This window comes from Parus major, chromosome 9, assembly GCF_001522545.3.
Source record: "Parus major isolate Abel chromosome 9, Parus_major1.1, whole genome shotgun sequence".
Taxonomy (NCBI): Eukaryota; Metazoa; Chordata; class Aves; order Passeriformes; family Paridae; genus Parus; species Parus major.
In genome coordinates, this window is record NC_031778.1 from 5,818,721 (window position 1) to 5,836,183 (window position 17,463).

Here is a 17,463-nt window from a genome sequence, read left to right on the forward strand (position 1 = left end):
TACTGCTCTGTAACTGCAGGTTCTTCCCACACCACCAAGTGCTGGGGCTAGCAGGGGCAGCCCCAGGCTGTGCTGAGAGCACCAAGGGGAGCCTCTGTGCAGGAGGCAGCTGGTCCCTGCCACCTTTGTTCCTGGCAGGCTTTTCAGCTCCCATGCAAGGGAAGAACACCTGCAGGGAGAGGCTGCTGTGCCCCCAATGCCCCTGGCTCTGGACTGTGGTCAGACAAGCCAAGGGAATGAGAACAGCTCCTGCTGGGAGAGCCACAAGGTAACACATCCAGGAGTTAATTTTTTGTCTCCCTGTCTCCCCTCCTCTGGAATTTAATCCCAACCCCTGGTTTGCCACAGAATTGTTAAGGTTGGAAAAGACCCCATGATCACCAAATCCAACCTTTGACAAAGTTCCACCCTGCCCTCTAAGCCCTATCACCAATGGCCACACTGACTTGTGTGTTTCAATGCTTTTGAATGTGTCCTGTGTGATACCTGGGAAAAGCCTTTCCACTCCACATGGAAGAATAGAAGGCATCTCCTCCTTGTTCAGAACCATGTTCAGACCTGGACGGTCAGAAGCACTGTATTTTGTACCACTACACGTGACCACAAACTGCTGCTTTTTCTTTTTGACCCTGCTCTACAAATCACAGGGTTTCAATGACGTTTGGCAGTTAATCCCTGCCTTCAAGGGGACTGGAAAGAAAACTGGAGTATCACACACTTCCTCTATAAGAAATCCCCAAGCAGCTCCCTCTGTGCTAATGCTGAGAACAGCACCCCAGATCCAGAGCCCCACAGGAGGAACGCCGGAAACTCTGGGCAGCCCAGCTGGGGCCAGGCTGGAGTTCAAACAATCATTGAGCTGCACCCCACCAGTGACTCTCCAGCTCCTCAGGATGGCAGCAAGAACAAGTCCCTCTTAGGCTGGGCTGGCCCACGTTCTCACCCTGCTTTCTGCTCAAGCCAAGGCAGGAAGGTCCCACATCAAGAAGCTGCTGTGGAAGGAATGCTTTCCCAGATGGAGCTGCTGGAATTCCTGTCAGCACCAAGACGATCCTTTCCATTGCTCAGCTCACACACAACTAGCCAGGAGGGAAAACCAACCAAGCCAACCCTAATTTAAACAATTAGAGAATTAATCATCAACACACTAAGTAGTATTTAGACAGCGAGTTCAACATATGCCACACTGATGCCTTCAGCAGTTGCAAAATAGAATTAGAAAACTAACATTTATTAAATCAATTTGAATTTTAATATACATTTCAAGAATGTGGCAGCATAAAAGGAAATGTTTTTAGAAACAACCTGAATCTACCATTTGCAGTTTTACATTAACCATCAGGGCTCTCCTGTTGACGCTCCGAAACACTCTTGACCTAAGTTATCCAACTTTTGGTACCACATTGAATGCAGCAGTGAGATAGTAAAGATTCCAAATACTCCCACATTTCTGGAGCAAAGGTACTTTGTATTTAATTTAATGAAAGTCCTAAAAATGTACCATCAACAATCTTGGCAAAACTGAACAGCTCTGCAAAAGCATTCTGACACAACCCGTGCTGTGCAGCCACTCCCAGACTCCGGGTCGCTACTTCGCTTACACGTAGTGGACTAATAAACAGATTTACATTAGTAGGTCACGATCAAACCACCAAATTAGAGACTGGTAGGATCCCTCTGGGTCAACACAAAAATCACATACAAGTTTAACTAAATACATTTTAATAGGACATCGTTAAATCTCATGAGGGCTAAAAAACACAGATCTTAGGTACTTGGGTTGGCAAATAAAGACAAGAATACTAAGAAGCATTTTCCACCATTTACTCATTATCAAAAATATTTTTCAACTCTTCTTGCAAAACAAAAACAAAAAAGTACAGACTGGACACATACATCACATTTTTCTTCCTATGGCTTTAACCCCCCACCCTGCCCACCCCACAAAAAAGACGGGGGGAGAAACAAACCGAAACCAACAAAAAGCTCTGATCACATTCACAGAAAATGACACCATGGTACACTACAAAACAAAAGGAGGTGCCATTTGTGTCCAAAGGGTTTTGCTCATTTCTCGGTGAGGAACCGTCATTGTACGTGCTTTGTGCCAAATCAAAGCACACCCAGCGCCGGGCCGGAAAGCACCACGGGGGCTCTTGCCTGAGGAAAAGGGAAGATGGAAGCAGGAAAAGGAACTAAAAAAATCCACACTATTTAACATGCTGCTGAAACGGAATGGCCTTTAAAATCAGACACTAATGTTTGTGTTCAAATCAGCCCATGTTCGGGTTGTGCTCTATAATTCCAAGAGAATTTCTGCTTTCACAAAGAAATCTCAACTTCTTAGGCTTCCAATGAAGCCCTGAAGGCACAACTAAATCTTGTGCCTGCACTCTTATTTAGGGATTGCGCTGAAATAAACTATTTTTGCACAAAGCTGAATTCCTAAGAGGAATTCTTTCACTGTAACACTTTTCCAGATAAGCTCGACAACTTTGTGTTATTTTTCTATTTTCAAGCCTTTTGGCCCAGGCTGAAATGACCTTCAAAAGCTGCTTTCAACATTTTAGCAAAAAATGAGATAGGTTCAGGGTGGAGTGAGTTATATATAGCTTATTCTGTTTAGCAAACACCCCAAAAATATGACCTTTGATCACCCTCGATCCTGTGCCCTGTCTGGGAGGTGCCTGTCACTGGGGAACTCAACTCTGCAGGAGGGGTCCCAGCTCTGTTACAAACCTGATAAAGCAACCCCCCAGTGGTGGTAACCCTGGCACTGATCAGCACCAGAGGGGAGAAAATCAGCCAAGGGCTCCCTGTAATCCACAAAACCCCTTCTCCACCCTAGAAGCAACAGCAGTAAGACAGCAGGAACTTGGGAAAGGGAGAGGATGGTGCTAACAGAACTTGAGCCTTCGTAGGGTACCAGTGATGTTCTCCTGCAGCCCAGCCCCTCAGCGACTTGTCACACACAGGGGGCTGGCACAGAGGGGCAACTGAGCAGGGACATGACCTGTGAAGTGTCAGGAAGACACACCCCAAGGATGATGTCATTACCAGGATGGGGTATCCAATCTGGAGCTCGACCTTTGCATCCACCCAACCCTCCTGAGCCTCGCCTGCAGCCTGAGATGCCTTTTGACCCACCAGCTTGCTCAGTATTATTTATGAATCTTTTTTTAACTGTACGCTGTTTAGTAGAGGGCACAACCAATTCTCACAATCTGCACTACCCACCCTTTCCGGAGTGTATCCCCCAGCTCAGTGCGGCCCTTCCCACAGGAATGTCAGGTCATTTCCTGCTCGTGGTGACGGTAACCCATCAAATGATTATTCTACACCATCATCTAGCACAGCTGAGATGCACTATCTGGATGCTACACCGAAGCTGAAGCTTTGACTGAGCACAAAGCATGAGCAAGTACAATGAGGTCAAATATATTCCTTGTCAGAAGATCGTGTGATAAAATCATTTACATCAGCAATCGATCTCAAACTATGAGGTGCTGTAAGAACTAAAACAGTTTTAGGGTAACTCCTCCATTATCTGCAACTATTTCCCAGACACTAATACACAGAACATAGCCATGAAAAACACTTGATACAAGTGATCTAAACGCAGGAGCTCCAGCAAGTTAAACAGAACCATAGCTGCCTTAAACCTGTAGCAGTTCCCCTACGGATGGCAGGGAAAAGAAAGAAAGGTTTAACAGTCATATCTCATGTCTATAGCTTCATCCAAACTTTTCTCATCGTGTGTACTGGCAGCTAAAAACGTCGTTACTGGTGACCCTGTCACATTGATTACACTGGTGCTTGTGCTGGCATTGCGCACGGCAATGCTTGTCACATTAATGCCCAAAGTAAGCCGAGTCTGCTCCAAGGCCTTTTCTGGCACTGCAAAGGCCTCCAGCTTCTTCTCCCCGTTAGCCATGTAGGAGTTTTGGCAGCCACGGCATATGCAGTCAAGGCAGGCTTTGCGGTTAGAGTAGCAAGGGCAGCGTTGGCCACGGCATGTAAGAACACTTGGATTTTGGGTGGCACGACCACATTTACACCCTTTCTTTTCTTGTGGCTTTTTGTACACAGTTTTTGTTGGGCTTCCTGGCATAACATTACTGCTGGGAACTTTCTCCTTTGCCTTATCTTTTGTTTTCAGCACCCCTGGTTTGGCTTTTGGGTGGGATTTCTTAGGGGCATGTTCTAAGTTCTTTTTCATGCTTTTGTTAGACAGGAGCACAGTTTTACTGATTTTGGGAGTAGTTCCTCCATTAGGTACAGTCGCAATAGGCTGCAAAGACATTTTATTTTCCTGTTTGACTGTCACAGGAGCCGATGCTCCCAGCGTCGGGCCGCAGATGATGCTGGAGATGGGCAGAGGCTGAACCTTCTCACTGTCGCTTTCGGAGCGAGAGCGCTTCCTGTTCAGCTTTGCCACCTTGGGCGTGGCTGCCGTGCAGGAGAGCCCATGAGGAGAAGCATCTGTGGACATGAAAATGTTATGGCTGAGGGGAGGGGGGGAGAGCTGCAGGAAGGGGCCATTGGCCATGTTTGCCTCCAAGCCGGGCTGCAGGTTGGAGTCGCACACCTCGCTGCTGGACACGGTCTCCAGGCTGCGCAGCACCTCCTCGACGCTGAGCAGCAGCGACCCGCCCGGCTTGATGTCCTCGCTGAAGCCGCAGATGTCGATGCCCGTGGGGCACAGGTCGCTGGTGGCCACCGTGTCACACACGGGCTGCAGGCTGCTGGGGATGTCCTCTGTCTTGATGTAATCACCGGTGCCGCACACATCGATGGCGCTGGCGTGCTCGGGAGAGGGGATGCTCACGCCGAGCTTCTCCACCGACAGCCCGTTGCAGGGGGGCAGCCCGTTGATGACGGAGCCCCGCAGGTCCAGGCTGGGGGTGCTCTCGGGCAGCGCCGTGAACCCCCCCTGCACGTCCGTCGCCAGCTCCGAGGTGGAAGGGACTGGGGAATGCGTCAGACACAGAGCCAGGGCTGCATCCGAGGATTTCTCCGTCTCCTCGTGGAGCGGCGCCCCATCCTTGAGCAGAGCTAGCAGGTCTGCAGAGCAATCCACGGCCTGGATGATGTCCCGGGCCAGCGGTGTCTGTGTGATGTACTCACACAGCTTCTTGTAGCAGTTCACCAGGATGCTCAGCTGCTTGTTCTCCTCAAACTGCTCGTAGTCCTTGCACCAGCTACACGAGGGCTTCATCATCATCTTCTTGCCTTTACACGTTTTGCAGACATAATGCTGACAATTGGAGTTGGTAGGAGCAATAGGGTCTTGTAGCAAATTTCCTATGGGAAAAAGAAAGATTACAATGGACTTAAGGCAGGTTTCTGGGACACTATTGGATGAATTTCTTGTACTAGCAAAAGAAGTTACTCCAAAAGTTCAGTTATTCACAAGAAAACATCCCATCCAAACAACTGCCTGTACAAATTCTCACATGTGCCAACCTGATTTTAAAACATTTGATAAAATTTTAAGAAAGCCATCACACCATAACTTGTTGTGTGCTGCAGCCTTTAAAAACATTCTCAACTACAATACTACTGATCGACTCCTCCCCTTGAGCTTTGTCCATGGAAACTTACAGAACATACAAGGTTTCTATGAATTTACCCAAAGTGGAAGAATAAACTCCCATAACAACTTACTGCAAAGATTTTAATGTAATTAGTAAAAACAAATGGGAAGAGAGCAAAGGGAAAACTCCGAAAGGAATGTAAAAATGATGAAATATCCACCCCTAAAGAGAAGAAGACACAGTAGACTTTGTGTTATTTTTCATTTAGCATTTAGTGAAGCCATCCAAATAAAGAATTTTTTTTCAATATTTTACTGTTTAGAATAAAAAACTAATAAGAATCAGCTACTAAAGGAATCCACACACCCCCTGACAGCCCAGAAAGTTTCAGACCCCCAGCACTGTCAGTCTAGAAGGTTCTGTCTGCAGATCCCCAAAACTATGAAAACATGGAAGAAGTGTTTTGATTTTCATTATGAACAACTCAAATATTACCTAAGGATAAAATATGAAAGAACAAGTGAAACTAAATTCTGTATAGAAACAATCCAACTAGTTCCTATATCCAGAAAGTGACACTATTGCTTTGCTATTTCCAGGCAGCTCTAGGCCAGAAAGATATTCCATCTCCTAAATTAAACTACAGAGTATCTATAGTCCTCCCCAGCAACAGGCCTCCCTCCCCTCCCAGCAGCACATTCTCAGCTTTGATCAGACCCTTCTCCCATAAGGAGCCTCTGCTGGATGAGTTACAGCCATCAGGGAATTCCCACCCAGATTTTCCGAAGTGAAAATAATCTGCTGCAACAAGTGAATAAAATTAAACCACTTGGGAAGAGGAAGCGAAGTGTATATTGATATATATATGTGTATATTGATATCAGACTGGGATAAAACCCCCAAAATATCAAAGGCATTTTCTGTCATTGCTTACTTCTCTGATCCCTTTTCCCTGCATTCCCTGATCCCTCTTTGGGAAGGGGCTGCTCCAAGTCCTCCACCTGAGCCATCATTCAGTGGGTGTGGCTTGATGTAAACTGGGTTTTGAACAACAAATCACAAGAGTCAGTGCTCAGGTTGCCATTACACAGTAATTTTTAATAAAAGGAGAGAAATACAGTTGTTCAGCAAGCTGGCAGGTGGCACAGAATGAGCCCTGCTGTAACAGCATGACAAGACCCCACCAGAGGAAGACAGAAAACACTCATCATATCAAACTGGGAAAGTTTAAAGCCATCAGATGGAACATGAAGTCACATAGTCCAACCTGCAGGGGGAATTACTGGGTTTTTTTCCCCCCAAGTTCCCTTGAAATGACACAATATAGCAACAACACAGGCAGAGGTGGCCACTGTAGCCCTAAGATGGGACTGGATTTTAGGAGAAAAGTTCCCTGAAGAGAACAAAACGAAAACTTTAAATCCCACCAGCTCCTCAAAGTCCCCTCTTCAGCAGAGACTTCACCAGCAATGGTCCAGCCCCCCTGGATCTTGAGTCCAACAGGACCAGCAGGAGCTGTGCCCTGGCCAGTGCCGACACTTGAGAGCCTTGGGACTTCAGTGTCCCAGGGCCAAAAGCCAGCAGGGTTAATTTATTCCCAATTCATTAATGACACAAAGCTGGGTGCACTCCTCATCCACCAGAAACCTCTCTTGGCTCCCCAGGACAAAAAGGCTGAGTTAAAATGCTTTAACTAAAATGCTAAATGATGCTAGAACTAACATACTTCAGAGATGGCACCAAATAAACAAGATACCACCTTAACTTTTAATTATATTTTAAAAAAGGCATCACCAACAGTGCATTTTATTTCTCCCAAAATAAATTTGGCTGAAACTCCTGAATAAGTACAGATGCTAAAAGAGGATACAGGAAAATTTAAATTTCTGGAGGCTTTGAGGAAAAAAAAACAGACAGACTGACAAGACAAAACACTTCACATGCTCTCACTGACTGGAAGAACAGTGCAACATCTATTCCCAGTAAATGCCAGGTAACCTACACTGGAAAGACATTAGGAATGTCTGAGCTGTGGGAATATTCTCTGTTTCAACTTATATCTCATTGTATATTCATTCTTTAAAGTTTCTCTCTGGTATGGATTCTGTGGACTACCACTCTACTCAATCTTAGTACTGTCAAGTTAAAAAAAAAGTAAACCATGAGATGCTAATTTCCCGTAAAATTAAGTTTCGTTAGTTGTAATAGTCAGGCAGGGGCACTAAGCAGCACAAACAGCATCTGAGCTGCTTTGGAACCTCGAGGTTTTGCAGTGCCAAGATCTCACTTTTGCCTGGTGGCCATCAGTGCTGCTCCTCTCTAGAAATTGGAAAATTTATATAGATCTCCAAGATATAAACATGGTGGGCCCTGAAGTTAATATTTTCCCATGCTTGTAACTTAGTATTTTTCTAAGCTAAATGTAATTTTTCATTCTATTGTACAGCCATTCACCTACATTGAGTAACTTTCCACATTTACTCACTGCAGACCTTCAGTCTTACAGCCCTGAGTAGCCTGGTGTTACTGAACCTTGCTCTGTCTTTTCTCACCCTCTTTTTTAAGGGATTTATCACTACACCAAAAGCAAAATCACGTTCTTACAAAGCCTCCAATACGAGGCTTTCCTTCCACATCAGCTCTTAGCTATCCTGATTTCAGAAAGGCTGACTAAACACATATATTAATACCAGCACTTAAAATTAATAAGGAGCATATACAGAGGAAAAATTTTTAATATATTATTTACCAAACATCCTGGCTGATCTGGAAAGGGTGTCCCGGGAGCAGGAGTACTTAAACCACACGGAATACTTCCTGCTGAGGTCCTTAATGAGCATTATTTCACAGCCACAGAGACAGGGGAAGCATCTGCAAATTGTGTCTCTGAGACCAAAGGGAGGAAAAGAACTGGGAATCAAAACAATTGTTAGGTGTTTGTATCCAGCAAATATGTTCCTAATGGATGAAATTCACTGGGAAAAAAGGCTTGAGCAGGTACCTCCAGCCATTCTCACCTATCCTCAGGAAAGGGCTAAACACAAATATCTAATTTAGGATCCTTGGAAATGCTACTGGAACATTATCACTGAAAATTATCTTGGCTTTTCCAACAACTCAAAGTCTTAAGAATTATTTCATTATTAAATCTCAATTTCACAAAGTAAAAAAAGTAAGTCACATTTTTTTACAAATACAAATGTATCCCTGGGGTTCACTGCCACCGTCTGTCAGCCTTTGATCTTGGCTGCACTAGGATCACCAGAAGCGCTCTGGTGCTGTGGTGCTCAGCCAGCACTGGGGGTGGGCCAGCCCAGCCTCAAAGCCACTGTGGCATCGAGGGAGCTCACCCACCAATCTGTGCCCACCAAACTGCATGGTGAGCACGAGTTTATTTTTAAACCACGATTACAGAAACAGAAATGCTGAGCCTCTACCATGCTCTGAGGAACAGGAAGCTCTACCCACCTGAAGCACACACAGACTTCTACATGCCAAGGACCCCAAAGTCATATCCACAGCTGCAGCTTTGACAGCTGCACTGCTACACTTGTCAGCCTTTCCATTTTGCGATTAAACATCATCTGATTGTTTCTACTAAAATAATTAGCAACAGCCAGAAAGCTCCAACAACTTGTCACATCCAAGCTTCAGAGCTCAGGAGCTCCTGAAGGACAGGAACAGGTTCCCAGCAACCCTGACACCACTGCACAGGGGTTTGTGCTCAGCCAGCCCTCTACCTGCAGCTCCACAGCTTCAGCACCGTGGGAAGGAAAAGCCCTGCTCTCCCCACCACCTTCCCTGAACTGCTCCCTGCCACTCCACACAGCATCCTCTCACCCAAGAAATGATCAGCTGGAGCCCACTGAAGAATGAACAGCAGCTCAACGAAGCTTTAAGGCAAAACACAACAGAAAACACCCTCACAAAAGCAGCATTTCCTGAGTTGGATAAACCCCCTAAAAGCACTATTTGCAAAACTATCTGATGACAGACAGGCAGGCATATAATGAGCAGCAAAAAAGGTCTGCCAGCCATCTGCAGAGGAATACAACAAATGTGTGGGATCTGTTTTAGAGGGGTGGGAGATCTGGGTACTTCCTAAAAAACAAGAAAACTGAACATATTCAGACTCACAGAAGTTGGTGCATGGACATGACAGCAGGGAAAGGTCTCACAGATCCCACGTCCTAACACCCCCCAATTCCACACCTACACTTGGGGTGGGCTGGACCATGTTGGATTTGATGCATTTCACTAAAATTGCACCAAAGTCAGGAGCCAGATTCCCCAGACCCATGTCTGTCCTACCTGCTGTTCCAGGTAGAAAAATGCTGGGGAGCTCCTCTCAGTGAAATCTGCTGGATTCCCTGTCACCCAGCACTGCAGAGCATTCCCAAAGCACATTCCCAAAACACATCTGCATGTGCAGCGGCCACACTCTTAGCCAAGACACAAACTCATCTTTGCAATATTCCAGGGGCAAAGCTCTGCACCTACGGCTACAGAACACAGCATGGAGCTAAGGGCAGTTCACAACAACACTACAGATGTCAGATCCACTCGTGGGCTTTGACACAAGGTTCTGTACAGAGATATTGTTCAGTTCAGCCAGAAAGTAGAAATGAAAAAATGTTCCCCAAGACTCCCAGCACAGAACTCTGAGAAACAATAAGAGTTTCCCTGAGAACTACGAGAAATTATTTCTTCTTGCAAACACCACCCTGCCCCTAGATCAACCCAACCACACCACCAGAATTTGACCAAGACATCCACAAATACTTATAAATTCCTTGTTGGGTGAAATAGAAATGTGGGGGACACAAAAAAGCACTAAAAAACCGCCCAAATCAACTAAAAATACTTATCTCAAAATTTTATCAGAGAAAACATTCTGCTGGCTACTGAATATTACTGCACATCCTGCATGAACACACAGCTATGAAAAATTGCTAAAGACATTATTACCTTCATATAGGGACAGTTGTGACTAATGAATTAATGTTTGTCTAACTCTTTGAAAAAATAAAAACTGCACTGTTTTTGCCTGAACACCATGGGAACCCAATTTAACCATCATCAGAAGACAGTGAGACTATTTTTCTTCATATTTGGAGAAATACAGTCAACTTCTTTAGCTGAAGTTCAAGGAAAAAAAACTACAACAAATTGCATTTTAAGTGCAGAAGGGACTGCCTTGTTCTTTTTGAGTCCACCCCCCACATAAGAAACAACAGAACATTTTTACTAAGTCCTATGTCAAAGTTATAGTTCTGTTTGAAAGTCCTTGTGTTCACAAAGTCCCTGACAGGAAAAATTCTAAATGTATTTTTAACAAACTAAGTGGTAAAGTTCAAACTTTGAGGCTTTAAGAAGATGGATAAATTAATCTTTTTCACCGTGCAGTGTAAAATTTTCACATAATGATGTTTTCCAAAAGTCACAATTGCTGTATTTTGAGAAGTTACAAATAGTAGTTACCACTTCTCCTATGAGTATAAAATAATAACATGTTTCTAAGCTGCAGAAACTCACAAGAGTTAGAACTTGCTTTGGAAGTTATAGATTAAGTTCATCAAATTTCCATAGCAAACAAAAAGCAATGAAAACCATTTTTCCACACTGAACAAAAATGCTTGAACATGAGAACCTTAGAGTAGAGTGTCCTGTCCAGGGCCACAGTGTGAAAGGGAGACTCGTGGGCTGTGGCTGCGAGGCTCAGGAGACGCCGAATACCAAATTATATCACTGGGGGACTCTGTGTAATTCCTCCAGGAGAGCAGGGGAATCTTTGCCCTTTGCTCCCTGCACCGTGCTCAGAAAATGCCATCACTTCCTAAGGCATTGCCCAGCCCCAGGGAATGTTTTCTGGCCTTACAAAAGACTCCAACACAATATCCAGGAACTCTCAGTCACTCAGTCCCTATTTAGATGGCCTGATGTGCATTTGTAAGCTAGCAATGAAAACAAAGGCAGAGGAAGGTGTGCTGGAGTGCTCTGTGCCCACGGACCAGGACAGCTCAGCCATCTCAATAAAGATGCCTCTTGGCAACACATTAATTCCTCTTTGAACACTCGAGAAAACAATCGGTTTAATCAATATCCTCAGGCACCACCAAACCCATCCATCACTTCCCAGCTCCTCAAGCAGGAACATTCCTCTCCAATCCCAGCACAAGACAGCACTGCAACCTTCTTTGGAAGCCACTGTCAACCAGCTGCCACCGAGGGGACCACAGCTACTTCTCTTCCTACTCAATTTTCTTCTAAGCCAGAGGAGTATTTTTAGTTTAGAAACCAATTTAAATTCTACTGCCAGAACTTTCTGTTATCAAAACTTCTGCAGTACAATGCAGACAACCTTGACAAAGCAGTTCTCCCAGGAGTCTCACACAGGGTTTGAAAACAGGAAAGGGAAACAAAGTTGAGTAGGGAGATTTTAAGAGGAAATCACCCAACATGTTCTTGAATAAAAATTGGTGTATACAGAGATGTACAACTGGACATTTTATAGACAACTGCTCCCCAGACCAAGCACAGAGGATCTGCAGCAGAATATATTTGATAGGTACTTAGTCTTTGGTCCATGCTCCCTGATGGCTGTTTCAGAGATGCTGATTTTTTTCAGAAGTATTTTGGCAACCACTCATGCCATTTTTTAGGGGAAAATAATGTACTTTTATTCACCAGTAGTTTTATTTACTGTATTTCTCATAAGTGAAAATAAAGGAAAGAAGAAAATGTCAATGGAGAAAATACCTAAAAAACCCCACAGCACCAGACCAATTTTCAAACATAAAAGGCAACTCTGATCTGGCAGCGCAGATCATGAATCAGCCCTCACTCTCCTCAACCTAGGGAGAATGGACAAGAAGTTCTAAGCTAAACTTTTCCATCACAAAACTTAAAAAACTTACGTTCTCCGCTCTAAAACTCTGTTATCAGAGCCCAACTTAGCCATGGCTCACATCCCAAACAGAAACTCCAGTATCATCCATATAATTAAGTTTTATTATAATGGGAATTCGTTTCTTCTCCCTTATTCCACATCTGTGACAGGAAACTGATTTTTCAGGAAGTTTTCATCTGTTTAGATGTCACTCAAGTACCTCCCTTTCTCTGAGGGAAGTTCAGTCTGACTGTCCAGGCCCAGTTCACACCATTTCCCAGTGACAGAGTGCAGCCCACAGCACTGAGCTCTTCCTGGCACCTGGAACCACACCCCAAGAGCTGCCGACCAGGGAAGGGCATTGGGGGACACAGGGACTGCAGAAGTAAGGGAGAATTAGCTCAGAGAGATGCAAGGAAGAAAAGCCTTCACATGGATAGAATGGCACAAAGTGGAAAATTTTACACAACTGTATACCACCAGCTATGGAGACATTTTAGATCTAGTGCTAAGTATAATTGATTATAATATGTAATTATATTATATACTCCATTCAACTTGCTTTGGCAATATAAAACTCTCAAAACAGGCTATTGCTTTTACACAAGAGCAGGAGGGAAATAACACCCTTACACTAATCTTTATATAGAAAAACAGAAGTCATTAGCTTTTCATTTTATTTTTTGGCAATCCGTGCCATTGCTCATGCTTGGGAGTTGCTTCCACAATGCTACTGGCACCACTGAGCCTTCAACCCCCTGGCTAAAATTATTGAGAGCTGCCTCAGAACACCGGATGGAGTTCTGTGAGGTACCAGTCAGTGCTGCCATGCATTTCTTTGTTCCTCTCCCCCTAATCTCCCTAAAGCCACATGTTGTCTCACATCCCCTTACTGGGATTACAGGATGTTTAAGACAAGAACTGTATTCTCATCCTGTATTTCTCAGCACCAGCTGGGTTCCCAGCCAAGCAAAAAACGTTGTCCTGCAGACCTGCCAGCTTCCAAGAAATCTCTCAATCAGGAATAACAATCTTTCATATACCTTTGAAATCTTTCAGAGATTCAAAGATTAAATTTTCTATGGATAAAAAAAACTAAGCTGATGTGACTGGCAATAGTATCTCTTACGAGCATTTCAACTGAATTTAGAGAAGGCTGTTAATGCTGAAAAGACCAATGATTTGCAGTTACCTGCATGGTATCTGAACCAGAGAATGGCACTGCTAGGTTTATCCCAACAGACAGCACCTTTAAAACATAGAACATAGAATGTTTTAAATGTTTGTTGCATAAATTCTACTATGCTACTTTTAAACTAAATGTGTTATTAGCATGCAATTTTATAATAATCATTTTATTCCAGAGGCTGAAACTTGAATTTCACATCCTCAAAACACACAAGGCACAGCCCTTCTGCCTAATGCACACTTGGGAGCAGTTACTTTCAAGTTCTAAAAGCTCTAGGAAATATTGTCTTATACATCCCTATAAAAGGATGATGTATTACCTACAGCACTGTCCAGGAAACTGTCACATGATCACACTTAAATCCTAGAAACACACACACAGCTGTTTCAGCTACAGAACTGAACCCTTATCACCCATCATGAGGCAAGAGAGAGACCTTGAATCCACCCAGAACTGATTCAGCTGACTTACACTGACATACTGTATTTACATTTTGGCTTTCTACTGCTGCAACTCCATGTGTGCCAATCTGAATCTGAAATCAGAGCTTTAATTAGAACTTCATAATTATGTGGGTCCAAAAACTTCTGCCACCCCCTGCTATGTGAGCTGGTGTAAAAACTATGGGATCACAAGGAAATGAGCTGGCTTATGCCTCATGCTTTGGGAGCACAGTGGAAGCCCAGGAATGTTAGCAGATTTATGTAGCTGCCACTCATTTCTCCTAAAAACAACTGCCTAAAATTAAAGGGACAATCTTGACCGTGGAATTAATACCTACAGCATAAAAAGCGTTAACAGAGTGCACTCCAGGGAGATTACACACTGAGAAAAAGCTGATGACATAAGGAGCACTAATTTGTGGAGTAACTTCCCAAGGGAATTCCTAGAAGCCCAGCACTTGAGACTTTAACTACTACTGATACTTCCTGCAGCATTTCTCCAACAAAGCAGTTTTACAACCTTTGCACCCAGCACTTGACAAAGATCTGTGCAGGGAAAGTACCAGACACTCCAAGTTCCACGTACATTGATCCAGAGCCAGGTATTTGGGTCTCATGGTCTAAACAAAAACAGGGCAGAAAGAAGAGAGCATCCGAAAAGCTTTCAAGTATTAAAACAAAAATCCCAACCCAAACCCACACTGCACAATTAGCTCAGCTGGTGAGAGCAGGATGCTGAGAACACCAAGGCTCTGGGTTCAGTCCCTCTACAAGCCACTCACTAACAGCTGGATTCCATGGCCCTGGTGGGTCCCTTCCAACTCAGAATATGCTGGGATTGTGAGAGAGTTCTGGGTGGTCCTAGTGCACAGTCATGATCTCTCAATGTAGCCTTCACTTCAGTATTTAAATTTTTATCTTTTAAAACACCAAAGCTAAAAACACTTTGATGGTTGCACAGGCTTTAATGATCTGAAATATTCAGAATGTGTAAAAAGTGTAACAGCTCTTAGCACTAAGAGAAAAGGAACACAAAAAAATGAGAAAAAGATGGGCTGGCCTTTACAAGTCTGAACTGCAGATCTGCGACACTTGGGAACACCACAGTGAGCAGTTTTGTGAGGGGCAGGCCCACTCCCCCATGATCACCTCAGGTTCAAGACAGACACCTGAGTAACTCTGTTTTAGTGCATGGCTTCACAGAGAGTGTGGAATTTACTGAGCCCTCTGGATACTAACACACCATAAACAGGAGTCCAGGAGGCACAGATAAGACTGGTTAATCAGCTGTAAGCAAAACATTTGAACTAAAGAGCAGCTCTAGTTATCTGAAAGCTGGCCACAGTAGGAAAAAAAATATACACCAAAGGAATAACCTTAATATTCAAAGAAAATAAAGGGTCAAGAGAGAAAGTGGAACCATCAAGAGCTAGTTTTTGAATAGGAATATCCACGGAGGCACAAGGAAATAGAAGAAAACTAAAAACGTGGTTTGCTCTACCAAACTGAGAGTGACAGAAAAACCAAGCAAGAAAAGCTGAAAAAGGGGGAAAAAAGCTCAGGAATTTGGGCAGGGACAAATTAAAGATAGACAATTTCAACAGCACAGAGTGTAAAACTAAAACTGCCAAAAGCCAAGAAAGAAGAAGGCAAGGCAAGGAGAACAAAGAATACGTTTCAGAAGATGAAGCCCAAAGTGGAGAAGCCAGAGGGCACAGCAACACAAATACCTTATTTTAAAAAATCAGAACAATATTTGCATATTTTTTGGCAAAAGCAATCTGGTGACTGACCAAAAGCAAGAAGAATTTATGGGAAGAAAGCACAGCTGGGGTTAGAATCAAGAGGGCCTAAGGTGATACGAAATACAAAGCAGAGATGCATCAATACGAGCACTGGGATTCCATGAGGAAAAAAACCTTAAGACAAATTACTTCAGGAAATGACGATGCAGAGATCCTGGGAACGGGCTCCCTCTTTCCCAGTGCAAGCAGATCTCTATTTTCAAAGACTTTAAGTGGGAGGAGCCAATAGCAAGAGGATAGGAAGCATCTAACGCTACTTTAGCTGTCTCGACAGTTAAATCCTGATCCTGTAAATAAATAAAATATTTAACTTTCTAAACCCCAGTGATTCAGTTCAGATTCAGTGTAACATATACATCGGTATCGACAAACACAGTGGGCATAAGACCATTCTGTCAGGAAAATACAAACACAGGGCAGGACTTAAAACTACCAGAGGGAGAAGAGGAGAATTACAAAAATTCAACAACCAAGAGGTCTAACAGGTCAGAGCCCACTCCCGACTCTGACCAAGGTTTCAAAGGAAGTTCAAGGAAACCTCAGTTTATTCCAGAGCTTCCTCCCAGGAACGGACACATGCCCCCACTCCATAAACACAGCAGAATGCAATTCCTTCGCAGTATTCCCCGGACCGTAACACCGAAATTCCGGATACTGCCTTTGCCCACAGCACACAGAAGGCTCTTTTTTGGGGGATCGGAGTGGGGAAAGCCCAGCAGGCTTCCAGCCCGTTTGCTTTTTATGGTAATTATTGTTACAGAACAATTATCTACTAGGCACAAAAAAAAACCCAAAACATTATTGTTTCTGTCAGCTCAAAATTCCTGGCTTTCAATCGGAATTACTGATTGTTTACATTTCAAGGAGGGTAAAAAAAAATTACGAAGTTCCTCTTCCCCTGCCTCTATGGTTTGTATATGGTTTTGGGTATCTTTTACCACACTCGCTCTTAGTCATCGTTTTTTTAAAGCAATTAACTCCAATACACCAGGGTATTTCGATAACCACTGACAACTGCCGTACCCCTGATGAAGCCGTGCTCATAATAAAGAGCTGAATTTTGAGGCAAACACTCTCTCCACGCCACTACCGCCTTCGCAGCGTGCGCGGCTGTGGAGACACAGCCCCTGCCGCCTCCCTGCCCTTGTGACCGGCCCTGCCCGCGGCTGCCCCGAGCCGGGGGCGGGTTTAGCCCGGGCTGTTCCCACTCCACCGCTCCCGAGCGCCGAGCCGCCCCCCCGGCGGCCGCGGCACCAGGGGCTCCGAGCCCGGCAAACTTTGCTGGGAGCTGCCCCGGGCCGGGCGAGGCGAGGCCGAGCCAGCCCCGGTGCGGGCCCAGGGCCGTGCGGGAGCCCCGGGGACGCTCATTGTGCAGGAACAAAAGAAAGATCCTCACCGCACACGCAGCAGGAGAGGGATTGCCTGAAGTAGGGCAGGAGCTTGTTAATCTCGGAAAAGGACTGGGGGTCCGCCGGGTCGTAGTTGAGCACCAGGCGGCTCGCGGACACGTAGAGAGCAGTGGCATTCACCGGGTTCATCGCCGCCGCTCGCTCGCCGCCGGCTGCGCGGTGCGAAGAAGGTCTGCGCGGGCCGCGGGGGC

General features: G+C 44.7%; 1 protein-coding gene across 2 annotated transcripts; it reads right to left on the bottom strand.

The window, feature by feature from the left end:
• Positions 1-1,210: 1,210 nt before the first annotated feature.
• On the bottom strand, positions 1,211-17,457 carry MSL2 (MSL complex subunit 2). Of its 2 annotated transcripts, none has more exons than XM_015638176.2 (2): positions 17,260-17,457; positions 1,211-5,304 (listed from the first exon to the last, which is right to left on the bottom strand). In XM_015638176.2, exons 1-2 carry the CDS (start codon positions 17,399-17,401, stop codon positions 3,707-3,709), a joined length of 1,740 nt encoding a protein of 579 aa, XP_015493662.1. In that variant the 5' UTR covers positions 17,402-17,457; the 3' UTR covers positions 1,211-3,706. The 2 variants fall into 2 exon arrangements, with proteins under 2 accessions (XP_015493662.1, XP_033372738.1); XM_033516847.1 differs by lacking the exon at positions 17,260-17,457 and adding an exon at positions 8,287-15,543.
• Between the last annotated feature and the right edge of the window lie 6 nt (positions 17,458-17,463).